The sequence below is a fragment of the Ambystoma mexicanum genome, chromosome 3q, assembly GCF_040938575.1.
Source record: "Ambystoma mexicanum isolate Mex_15411 chromosome 3q, UKY_AmexF1_1, whole genome shotgun sequence".
NCBI classification, from domain to species: domain Eukaryota; kingdom Metazoa; phylum Chordata; class Amphibia; order Caudata; family Ambystomatidae; genus Ambystoma; species Ambystoma mexicanum.
Window position 1 is genome coordinate 225,031,565 of NC_090926.1, and position 12,682 is coordinate 225,044,246.

The window sequence follows — 12,682 nt, forward strand, 5'->3', positions numbered from 1 at the left end:
CAAACAGAACTGAAAAATCAGTTTGCGCTCCATTTCTTAAGCGGTGGGGCCTAGGCACTGGAGTGTATAAAGATATCCCTCCAAAGCACAGCAGCGCTTACGCAGGAGGAAATTTGAATGCATTGTTTGCATATTTTTTATAGGGGGTAGCAGGTCAAAGGGTAGTGAAATGTATTCAGGGTAGGAGAGGCAGGCGATAGATCATGGGAAAAGGGCACCCCCCACAATAAAAATACTGCAGATAAATGTTGTGTAATGTCCAGGACTGGACAACGCAATAGCTCCGTAAATAATGTTTTGTTGTGTGTTGTCTTTAAAAAAAACGTTAAGAACTAGCAGAATTTTATCACGTAGTGTATGTTTTGATAAAACTATAAAAACGTAAATCAGCGTGTGGTTCATATTTCCAAATGTCAGAAGCTTGAAATCTTGAGAGAGATACTGGGCTTATCAAAACAGTTGGTGAATACTTTGTATTGCTATAACAGGTCACAATATCACAATATCATGTTGTAAATGTCATGGGACTTTCCCATTAAGAATACATGTCCTAGGAGATTAAATTATTATTTTATTACGGTGCCAAATAACATTTTGCTCTCTCCCCCTCCCCCCCGTCCCTAAAACACATCCCTTACCCGTGGCACAATGCTTCGTCAAAGGGGATGATTCTGGGCCCAAGAGGATCTGGACTCATACTAGTCACTGATCGATAGCAAGCGTCAGGTAAAAGTGGTCTGGCTCTAGTACACAACCATCTTGTCAAAACCCTAGAGAAGGTAGGATTTGCTAAACTAGGACTAGACAGATGACGGGTGACGGGTTTTCCATATGGAAATGCACTCTTTAAAAAATAGGAATTTACCTATCCATCTCACCTAAAGAGAACAGCACCTCCTAGGGAAGCCCCAGCCCAACTGCTTAAGAGATTCTATATCGAATAACAATATGCTCCTCCAGAAGTTGCTTGCTAAAATGAGGTTTTATTTTATACCAGCTTTTATGAAAACCAAAGGCGGCTGGTGAATATTTTCAAGTGGTGTTGCATAAATGTTTTTGCCAAATTGTCCTGAGTGAGCAAGTGCATCAAGTGAGCCAGCACAATCTAACTGCTTTTAAGGGAGGCCCTGCCTGATAACAATTTTTAAACAATCCCAAATTAAGTCAAACTCCCTGCACATCCCGAACTCAAAATGCAAGCAATAATGTGGCCTGTCTCCACAGTATGCGCTCTGCTGCTCCTCTTTCATGTTACTTGCACTCAGTGAAAATGATACAGGCTTTCTTAACAATGACCAGCTCCTCTCCAGCATGCTGTCAGTGCCCATATGACACGCTGCTCTTAGCTGCTGCAAATGGCCAGATAATGTGGCCTGTCACCACACTAGATGCTGCCCTACCGCCACTTTCATGCTGTCACTTCGCCCATCAGCACCCAAAATCCTTAGACTTCCCAACCCCCTTCCCACGACATCAAATTAAACTCCCCTGCATGCACACATACTCACTCACTTATACACACACCCAACTTCTGCACACTCACACATACACTCCGGTTAAATCCTCTTTCCTGCATGCACAGGTCTGGCGCACATCCTTCAGCTACTCCAGCATGCAGTCACCTCGTTCTAAGTCTCTCCCCTCCGGGGCAGGCGTCCAGCGTAGGAGGGGAGTGGCCCAGCTCAGGATCCTTCCCTTCATCCCATCTCCCAGATTTTGCACAATATGACAGTGGTGCCCGCATTCTTACCCAACACCAGCCTTTGTGAGAGGCAGTGTAGAGGGAGAGGGTCAAAATCTGGCAATGTGTTGGAGGCACTTCAGGTTTTAAGCCGCCATGTCCAGTGCTCCATAAGCCAAAGACAACTCTGTACTGCACATGTGCACTGTGATTGGCTCAGAAAGCCATCTTCATCACACATCTACAGTACATAGAAACAATATCTATTTGAGAAGGAGGCCTTGTTAGTTTCTTCACTCAGGGACATTGGGATTGTCCTGCCTCATTCTCTTTAAATGTAGAGTGATGGCTGAAAGAGCGCGGGGCACCCCTCACAGACTTATGAGTTTCCTTCGCCATGGACTTCCACAGAGCCATATTCCAGGTGAAGGTGGATCTGGCTGGGAAGAGACATGGACTGCGTTTTTCTTGCTTGAAGGCTGATGGCATAATCGTAGGTTAGGGTTATTTCAGACATTTAAAATGTTGGTGACATTTGGGCTACAAGCTGCTTTTGTGACCCTTAGCATTTTTGGAACTTAAATGGAGGCTCTCTCTGCCACTGGTTCTTATAGCCATGACTTTGAGGCTGTCTGCTGCAAGTGTCTCGTGTATGACCCTCTTCCTGCTAACAAGGCACTGTCCTTGTGCACACTGCTTAAGGGATGCTCCATTTTGGCCAGGAAATAATTAAACTGTTTAGAGGTAAATGAGTACGGGATAGCAAGTGTAAACGATAAGATGACATATCCAAAACTGATTGGGAGGTGGAGGCATTTTTATTTCTAGTTTGCAATCTATTTGTCCTGTATCCATTAATATGGCACCATATCTAAAGGGTATTAGACACATTAAATAGCTCCACTGGTTTCCAGTCTACCCACCAGAAGCTTTACTAAGCTCTCATATATTGGTTCTTTTCATTCTCTATATTCCGGTGTAAACCTTTCTTTATTCAAGGACGATGTGACTCAAACTACACTAAATGGGATCATTCTTGCAAAGATGATACACACCTTGCACTTTATGCTTTCCTGATACCCGAATTATTCTTAAAGGCACTATGCATGTGAATGTCCATGTAGAGGCACTTCCTGTTGCTAACATATTTTCGATATTCCTTTTTCCAAGGCAGAGCATCCCAATCCAGGAATCCGGTATCCAGGGACCACGCGTGTTGCATATTTACCTGACTGCGCAGAGGGGAATAAAGTGCTGGCTCTGTTTAAGAAAGCCTTTGACCAGCGCCTGACCTTTACTATCGGCACTTCCATGACAACTGGTCGTCCTAACGTCATCACCTGGAATGATATCCACCACAAGACTAATTGCACTGGAGGGCCACAGCTGTACGTAGGCCTTGTCATCTGTGCCTCTGTCTGTCCCAACCTCCTTCCCCTCTTCTCTAATGTGCTCCCCTTCCCTTCTCACTCTCTTTACATTGGTGCATTATACTGTGTGTTTTGGGCTCCACCACCACTCAAGCAGCTTCTCCTATCTTGACATGTCATCATGCAAGCGTGCCCAGCTATGGTTTTCTCCTGTGCCAACAACTTGATGTCTCCAAACTGCTTATTGACGTGCTGTGCATCGTAAATTACATGTGGTGGAAAGTTCAACTTCAGCCTCTTTGAGGTCCAGTGTAGATGTGTCCTACCAGACTCAATGTACCACAGACTGCATACCAAGGTGGAGGCAAATCACTGCATGCTGCACCACAGGTTGTATGGAGGCGTGGCTCTGCCATTCCTCACAGATTTTAGATTAATGTGTGACCTGGTCACTCCATGGTCCATTCACTGTATATGGAGGTGAGGCCCAGCAGATTGTATTTTAAAGCTACGCTTTTGTAAATCTACAATTGACAAACTCTCCTTTCCTACTTATTTTAGGAACAGTCACTACACACTCCACAAATTGTATTTTTAGCTGAAGCTAATCAATCCCATATTGGGCCTATTTACGAGTTTGTTGGTATTCCCATGGTATTTCTGCTGGTATATCATTAAACGCAGCTACCGCCACTCGATGTGGTGGATTTACCGCTGGCTAATCACTTGTGGCATTGGCAGAGTTGATCCTAGTTTTTTTAATCCTTAGGACTCCATTGGGGATTTACCAAAGGGCAGAATTTCACCTGTAGTAAATCTGTCACTTTTTGTGTTAAAGCAGATGATTTACCCCCAGCCTGCTGTTGGAGGTAAATCTGCCACTTCAAAGTAAAAATCGTAATTCCGCAGTGTGGTAAAATGTGGCTATAACAGAAGACCGCCAAAGATTCACTGCACCACTAAACCCGTCATTTGGCCCATTGTATATTGAGGAGAAGTCAGGTCCCTCCAGATTGCACGTTTAGGTAAACCAAATCACTCCCTGCTCCCCACATTGCATGTTGAGGTGTGTCCTGGTCCCTATTGAACTGCCTGCTCAGCTACTTTTTATTGAACACTGACTTGACGCACCACCTCAGCTCTTAGAAGAAATGCTCGCAATACCTGCTTAATCTGTGCCAGCAAATACATTATCTCATACGTGTATAACATAGCCAGTGCGGTGAACAAATGACGAGCACCACAAAAAGCAAGCAAATAACTGATATGCAGACACCCAAAATGTACCGATTTAACTCCTGTGTTTGTCTATTTTTTACTTTTCTCTTTCTGGCTTTAGCATTGTGAAGATCTTTCTTTGAAAGACCGGTTGTTTCAAACCACTTCAATTGCATGCTCATTTTAAAGCATGCTAGGATGCTGGCTCAGGAAGTACTGTTTTGTTGTGAAAGGCATTCTTGCTTGACCAAGTGGCAGGTGCGCAATCTTCTGTTGCAGCAGGCTAGATAATTACTGTTCTGCACCCTGCCGAACATATTGAATTTGAAATAGTCAGTAATGGGCAAAGGCAAAAAACAAAATGGTAAACAAGTTCTTTACAGAAACTCTTTTGTCATTGCAGAGGCTGAGCCGTATCTTAACTTTCTGAAGTCTCCCTCACATTTAACAGAATTCTGAATAGCCCCTGGAGGCAGCTCAGTTTGCTCTATACCCTGTGTACGACTGTTGGTAGTTTTGGAAGGAATATCAAGTTAAAGTTTATAGGCAGTTTGGGGCTGTGTGATGGATAAAAGGACCCGAATATATTTGACCTGCATAACATGTTTACATGTGTAGCCTCTTATTTGGAGGGTTGGACTCAGTCGATAGTCATTGTCCTCAATAATTTAGTAATTTCAAAATGATGTTAAGAATCGTACAGTGGATTCTTTATATCTAAGTCTTGGGTCCTTAAGGCTGGCATAGCAGGGCAATGCAAATAAGATGTAATCACTGATCCCAGTTACCCGCTTCCTGCCTTAAATATGTATTTTCTTCCAAATTCAGGTTTGGTTATCCTGATCCGACATACCTAACCAGGGTGCAGGAGGAACTTCGAGCCAAGGGGATAAGTGAGGATTGAACCCCCACCACGCAATATGATGAACGACACAGGAGGGATGGATCCAGCTATTTTGGTGCCATTTGCCAGCTTGTTTGAAATATCCGTTCCCATTAGCGTTTCCACCCCTTTCGTATGTGTGGCTGCAGAAAACGAGACAGTGGTTCATTTTCAGCATTGACCTGTGGAAGAAATACGTCGCAGACAGCCTTTTAACGCAGCCAAAGGGGTGGATCATGAATGTAATGGGCAGAGCCTACGGCTGGTGACAGGCCTTTCTGCTCTTCTGCAGAAGTTCCATCACCATACCTTACTCACTTGCCAAATTGAATGCACCAATGAACCTTTCACAGGAATTTCACTATTACCGGTTTTGTGTATTTAAGAAAATCCACAGATCATTGTTGATCAGATGCAATGCCATTAAAGTGTTTGGGTGGTGGGTGGAAGGGAAGCTTTTTGGGGAGGTGGGGTGTCTTTCTTCAATTTTCCTGCTCTCAGAATGGCTAAGATCATTCCCAACCTTTGCACTTTTTGCACAAACAAAAGTTTGGATTTTTACTTCGCAACCTCAAATGAGGGGACCAGATATTATTCATTTTTAATACTGGCCAGAGCCCCATGTTTTTCACTGTAAGGCTAGAAATCCATCCAGATATTGTTCATTGAACTAGAAGCATAAACCTATAAAAGTTTAACTTTTTGGGATACTGAAGGGTTAGCAATTTCTTATGCAAAAGAATGCACATTAGTGAGGTGAAATAAACAAAAGAAATCATACAATGCACTTGTCCATTGTCGGACAGTTCAAGCAGCCTTGGTTATCAAAATCATGTTTTTTTTGTGTTGGTTAATATATTATTTTGGAAGGCCAGCACATCAAATATTACTCTTCGAATGGCCGTTTAGTGATGTAAAGAGCTGGGGTTGTAAGTGAAATAAAAAATGTGAACAATATTCAAGCGTTAGTTTGGGAAGTTGGTTCTAATACATGCATTCCAAGTAATTCAAAAGATTTAAAGTTACTTCTCTTTTTAAAAGCAACACATGTCATAATCGGTTCGTTTTCATTTATTTAAAAGAATGGGGAAAGGGCCAGGATTTCAGCAGCAAGTGTTGTAGAGTAAACTGGCAAAATGTCTAAAGCTGCATAGATTAATCTGTTAAAATTGAAAAGGGTGTCTGAAAAAATGTGTTTGAATGCGACACATTTTAAAAAGATATTTGCTGCTGTTTACATTTAGATAGAAACCCAGCAAATGCCAAGGGCTATCCTGAACACTGCATTCAAGGTGGTGAATGGGATCGCGGGGTTTGCCAGCCAGGTATAAGCTTTATACACACGTGCAAAGTCGCCCTATGCTGATTCTACACATACACCCAATTGCCAATTCCAGTCTTGTATGCATTCCTCCTGGCTGGATAGTGTCCATGGGGCAAGATAATTTCCATAACTATCAAGGATACTGAAAAGAAGGCAAATTCCCCCGTTTCCCTTTATTGTCTAAGTTGATGGAAAAAAAATGTTACCCAAATCTACTCTCCGTCGCAAAATGGACCTGAATTTTCTCTACGCCAGCCTCTCATGGTAGTGTTGCCACAACCTTTTATGGAGCCTCTTTGCTTGGAGAAGTTACGGAGGGTGTCTTACTTGCAAGAAAGTTAGTCAGTGATGTATATATAGTCACTGTGATGTTTCCAAACTGTTCCACCTCGCGAGACCCAGAATAAATTGTATTGGCAGAGATTATAGCAGAATAGGTCAATGTCAGAACCATAAAATGGCTGGAGTGGTCAATTGATAAAATAAAGTTTAGAAAGTATTGGTTATTCTGCATTCAGGACAAATGCATGTATCATGGTCAGGTGTATGAACTTAACACTAGACATCAGTAGTTTGGTTGTCCCGCACATCATCATACATGTGCCTGAAAATGTCGGGGGTAGGCAAAGGAGAGGAACTAGGCCTTTGCTCGCAGGAACTCGATTGACTAATGGCATGAGTCAGGTGGTGGGCAGAATACCAGGCCACAGAGGAAGTATATGGGCTTCTTAACAATTGTAAATGGAGGGTAACAGTCAGTCAAGATAGTCAAAGCATATAACCCATGTGAATGAGAATTGTGAGATCCCTCTTTCTCTACCTGTGTGATTGGACTAAAGAATGATACGGAAAACTAATCTCAACTAATGCTTTACTTTTTGAATGACCATTTATTTCCATTGACTAGATAATCAGGATTTTAATTAAGGCCAATGAGGCGATTGAATTTGCAACTCGTATTTTGCCATTGTGAAATTCAAATGGAAAAATTCAGACTGTGCACAAAGCATTTGGTAGATTGCGTGTATGAACCTACAGTGAGGAGCAAAACAATCTGCATTAGCCCAACCAAACTGATGCAACAGAACAGTAGCATACAATTTCCTTTTGATTTACATCCTACCAGGGCAATCTCTTGAAATAAGATGTTTTCAAGAGATGCATTTGTCAACATTAAAACAAATGATAGTTCATAAGTTAACAGTAACTTTCAGAGTTCGCAATAATTACAATTTATTGGCATGACTTCTGGCCTTTAACTGTGAGCTTAAAACACTACTACAACAGGGAGGCCCTGAAGTTGTTATCAGTCGTTACTAACCCTCTTATTTTTCTTTTTCAATGTATGGTGTCATTAGTATAGCTTATCCAGTCCTGCTTTTGTTTTTCTTTTCCATTTTGTTACTTAAAGTTATGATCTCTGAATATAAATGCAGGAACACACGCACAGGAATGCACAATAAACTGGACTTAATTAACAACTTGCAACTAAAATGGGTGCATTGTAAAACCTCTGTGACCAAATACTTAATATTCCATTTTGGCAAGTTTGGATCAACCGTTTTCCAACTACTTTACATGCTGCTTTGACGGTTCCATGTGATTTAAACAAATCAAATAACAGTGAATGAATTAATGACTAACCTATAACAACGAAAAATATCAAATGTTTAATTTTGGTGGGGGTCCCTCCCCAAACCCCCCTGTTTCCCTATGTTTGAAGGCCCACCCTAACCCCCTCCCGACCCATTTTAACCCCATATATATATTTTTACCAAAGAATCCATTATTTTTCGTTGATTTGGATTAATTATGAATTAATTCGTTATTTTGGATTTGTTTAGATCACTGAATACCTGCTTTGACTGCTGGTTTTAACACAACATAAGGCAAGCCTACCCATCTGCATCTGCTCTGCCACTCTCACCCCCGCTTCAATACATTCAAATACATGGGGCACCTTCCAACCTATCGACACAGACTCCCTTACTACCAAAATCAAACCTGCCCCCATCTTGGATGATGCATGTTGCATACAATTGCATCACCACCCTCATTCCCTACTTGCTCAATATCATCAACTCCTGTCTCTCAAAGGATACTATCCCCCCTGCTCTCAGAACTGGACAAACCTCACTGTTCCTCAAAAAACTAATCTTTCAACCCCACGTTCCCTGAAAATGACCGCCCCATCACTATTCCGCCATATCTCGCCAGAATTATGGAACACTTTGTAACTACCCAACTCCAACAATACATTACCATGAACAACCAACTCAACCCCTTCTGAACTGGCTTTCAACACATAGACATGTACACAGCACTGAGACTGCTACACTTCAATGACCTCATCGTCACTGACAAAGGTCAAACAGCACTACTCGTAATCCTTGATCTCTCTCTAGCTTTCGACATCATCGATCACACCATTCTATTCAACATCCTATCCCACAGGATGAAACTCTCAGGCACTGTCCTCGACTGGCTCACCTCCTTCCTTACTCAAAGGGCACGCTTTGTCTCCATGCCCCATTTTTGATCTGACCCCACCACAGTCAAGTACAGGGTCTTGTAAGACTCCTCCCTTTCTTCATTTCTCTTCAAACTGTATGTTGAATCCCTTGGACAAACCCTTCACAAACGCAACATCCACTTTCACCAATACGAAAATGACACACAAATGTACTTCCAAATATTATCCCCCTCACAACTCCACATCCTCAAAGGCCGCCTCTCCACCATCACCAACTCGATGGCCACCCACTTCCACAACCTCAACCCTTTCAAAATCTAGTACTTCCTCATCTGCCCCCAGACACAAATCTGAAATCCCCCCCCCCCCCCGGATTAAAGAACTCACTATGGACACCACACACATATCCCTCTCCACACTCGTCAAATCGACTGCCACCTTTTCTTCTCAGACCACATAGCTGCTGCCACCAAAACATGCAATCTACAACTACACTTCCTATGACAGATCAGACACATCCTTCCGCCTGTTGACTTCTGAACCGCAGTCCAAGTACTGGTTCTGTTCAAGCTGGACTACCGCAATGCTCTCCTCACTGGACTCCTCAGCAGCACTCTTGCTATCCTGCAAGCCATACAAAATGCAGTAGCCAGACTCGCTCTCCACCTACAAAAACATTTACACATCACCCCAGATCCTTCCCAGCTCCACTGGCTCCCTGTACCCCAAGGAATTACCTTTAAGGACTCTGCATTGTTTTCAAAGCCATCCACCACAAAGCCCCATCTTACTTTCACGACAAGCTCAAACCCATCACCTGAACAAACACCAGACAAGCAAGCCAGCATCTCCTGCATATTCCACTGTGCAGACGAACAGGCACACACAAGCCAGCCTTTACCAGCTGGACACCCTGGGCATGAAACACTCTACCTCTCCACTGCACCCTCCATCACCACTTTCAGAAAGAGCCTCCAAACATACCTGTTTCCCCACACATAACCCTGCTATCACTGTCTATCCTAATCTTTCTATCCTCTCCTGAAAACATGTTTTAACTTCTGTTTGACATCCTACCTTTTTATCCTTTGACCCTTGTAAGTGCTCCATACCCTCTGGGTGAGACCAGAGCTGAACAGAAATCCAAATAAAATAAGAAAATAAAGTAAACCTTCATCTACAAGCCTGCCAGAACCTTGCTCTCCTTCCATTCCTTGCCTAAATATGGATATACGTGGAAATGTCGAAAGGGAAATGTCCACGGGAGGAAAAACTGAAGTTTATTTAACCGCATTTCCCTTTTAGATAGTTTCATGTTTCCCCTATTACCCCCTGAGCCCCCATCCTACTTACCTTTTGGCAGCACACCACGTTGTGTGCCGCCGACTCTCTCTCTCCCTGCGACGCAAGTTCCTTCCACTCACGTAGACAGGAACCGGCGCTGCAGGGTCCATTTCTTTCCTAAACTTTGTTTAGAAAGCGGGGGCAACCCCGCAACCCCCTATGTCATTATAGCATACAAGAGTGTGGGGGACATCCCCGCAACCTCTGCTCCCATTGTTCGCTATAATACTGCCGTATGGTGCAATTGTTCGGAATCTTCAGCTGCATGTTATTTTTGTACAGCTTTAATTCGAACAATTCTACCATACGTTTGTTTTCCAACATTTTCTATGGATTCCCCTAAATACAACTTACATCACACATTTGAACACCATCCTTCGGTACATAGCTCATCAACTTTTGACACAGCAAACGCAGGCCCCTTGTGCATTATGGGTTTTTTGGTCAAATACAAATACAAATGAAGACCTTGCCAAACTTCAACCACATCAAAAATAATTTTTTGAAAGACGACCGGAATACTGTCTTGATTTGCTTGTCCTTCTGGTAAAAGTATCTCTAAATCGGTGCTCAGCGATGTGGGTTTTTCATAAACCTAAAAATAGGTAGTTGAGTGTTAAAGGATTCCAAACTAGGACATGGAGAAGAATGGTCTAATGCAGCTTGTCATCATTCATATCTGAAAATAGCAACTTTAACAACTTGGCATACAATGTGGGCAGGTTAACGACTTCATGTATTGTTTATCCATTTTTGCACTGTCATTAGTATGTTCGTTTACCGTTGCACATTTTTTCTACCTCACATGCACAGGCTCCTGTCAATGCACATCACACCCTTTTCATTGACGCCGCCGTCACGCACTTTGTTTCCTGCTGATTCAATGAGGAGTGCAGAGGACACTTTATTTTTTGTGTCAAGAGTTTTTTTAAATTTGGTTTTCATTGTCAAATAAAAATAAATTGCACCGCAGGCCTGCAGGAAAGTTTGCCTCTGCGTTGCCAGTTGTTTGAACACTGGCTGGCTCCGCACATGGACAGGAATAATAATGACTGGTGGATTGGACACGAGCTGGCTCTTCACCTCAGTTGGACCTGTTTTCTACAGATGAGGCAATATCTGCAGGTGAATGCTTTGGCAGAAGAAAAGGCTTAGACATATCCCCTAGAAGGAGATCCAGGTACTAGAAATTCTGCTGTTTACTTTCAAGGGAGAACATTGCCAATCTCTGCTGGACTGTGTAAGATCTTTAAAGCGACAGTAGCCGGACTGTGAGCACCTGCACTACTTGTGTTCCTATTTCAAACAACGACTAGGGCTAAGATGAACATTTTTATTCGTTTCCAGTGTTACATTTTCGCTGGTTGTGTGAGGTGAGTCCATTTGTGAAAATGATTGTGAAATGTTGCCTTGTGCTCTTGTCAGTAATAAGAATTGAATTGCCTGTTTAGATTTTAATCAACCAATAAAAGCTTTGGAACCGGACCCCAATTTGGAGAGAGTGTCCATCTGGAATGAAAAGGGAAACTCAAGATCCTAGTTTTTGTTGGCGCATCGCTTTCCTTCTGATTTCTGTGGTGATTGTGTTTCCCTCTGCAGAGATAAAGACCTTAATAAGCATTCCTTTTGCAGAGTTAAGTGTCTGACGTTGTTACACATATATTACATTCAAGCACAGGTGCTGGCTGATGTGACTCTGACCCGACACATCATAACACAAAACACCAGGTGAATAATAAAGGCAACCTCCTTTACATTTTTAACTCTTCCGAAGTATGAAAGAAAAAATCCTACTTTGAGTGGGGGTATAGAGGAACTGCAGCTGAAAAATTGTTTCTCAGCCACATTGTATTGAGGCCATTTGTAATGGTACTTTTCCTCTGCAAAGACCAGAATGTGAGCCAAGCAATTTGCAAACTAATAGGCCCCAAACACTGAGCTGCTTAGCACACCTAGAAAGTGTATATTGGGATCTGCATTAGGATGGTATATCTCACACTTGGAGCAAGCAGGGAGCGACCATATTAGTGACTAAGGGCCAGATTCACAGAAGTGTTTTATAATGGTGAAATCCCATAGGAAAACGCTCTGTGTATGTGCTTTGTCCCTGCATTTCTGGATCTTGTAATTCTACTTGGTCAACCAGAAGTCTGATGTTTCCATTGATGCAGTGTTTACAATTGTCATGTGCATCAATAAGATTGTGTGGCACTTCGGTGGGCTTTGTTTGGATTTCTGGCCCAAATGTTCAACAATACAGATTTTCCATAGTAACGTTAAGGAAAGTCATGATTCTATTAAAGACACAGAGGCAAAGTATTACTCCTCTCTGTAATATCAGAGAACAGCATCCTTGAAAAAACACGTCAAACTTGACTACATTTCCCAG

General features: G+C 42.6%; 1 protein-coding gene and 1 long non-coding RNA gene across 4 annotated transcripts in view; one reads left to right on the plus strand and one right to left on the minus strand.

Moving 5' to 3' along the window:
• Positions 1-11,778, plus strand: part of LOC138582354 (probable E3 ubiquitin-protein ligase DTX3) — a 213,894-nt gene extending 202,116 nt beyond the window's left edge. For all 3 annotated transcript variants that reach the window (XM_069653599.1, XM_069653598.1, XM_069653600.1), the window contains exons 4-5: positions 2,852-3,069; positions 5,098-11,778. In XM_069653599.1, the coding sequence (XP_069509700.1) occupies positions 2,852-3,069; positions 5,098-5,173 (294 nt within the window). In that variant the 3' untranslated portion in view covers positions 5,174-11,778. The remainder of the gene's footprint in view (positions 1-2,851; positions 3,070-5,097) is intronic.
• The window catches only part of LOC138582355 (uncharacterized), a 233,634-nt gene that overhangs the window by 164,680 nt on the left and 56,272 nt on the right, over positions 1-12,682 (minus strand). The window lies entirely within an intron of this gene.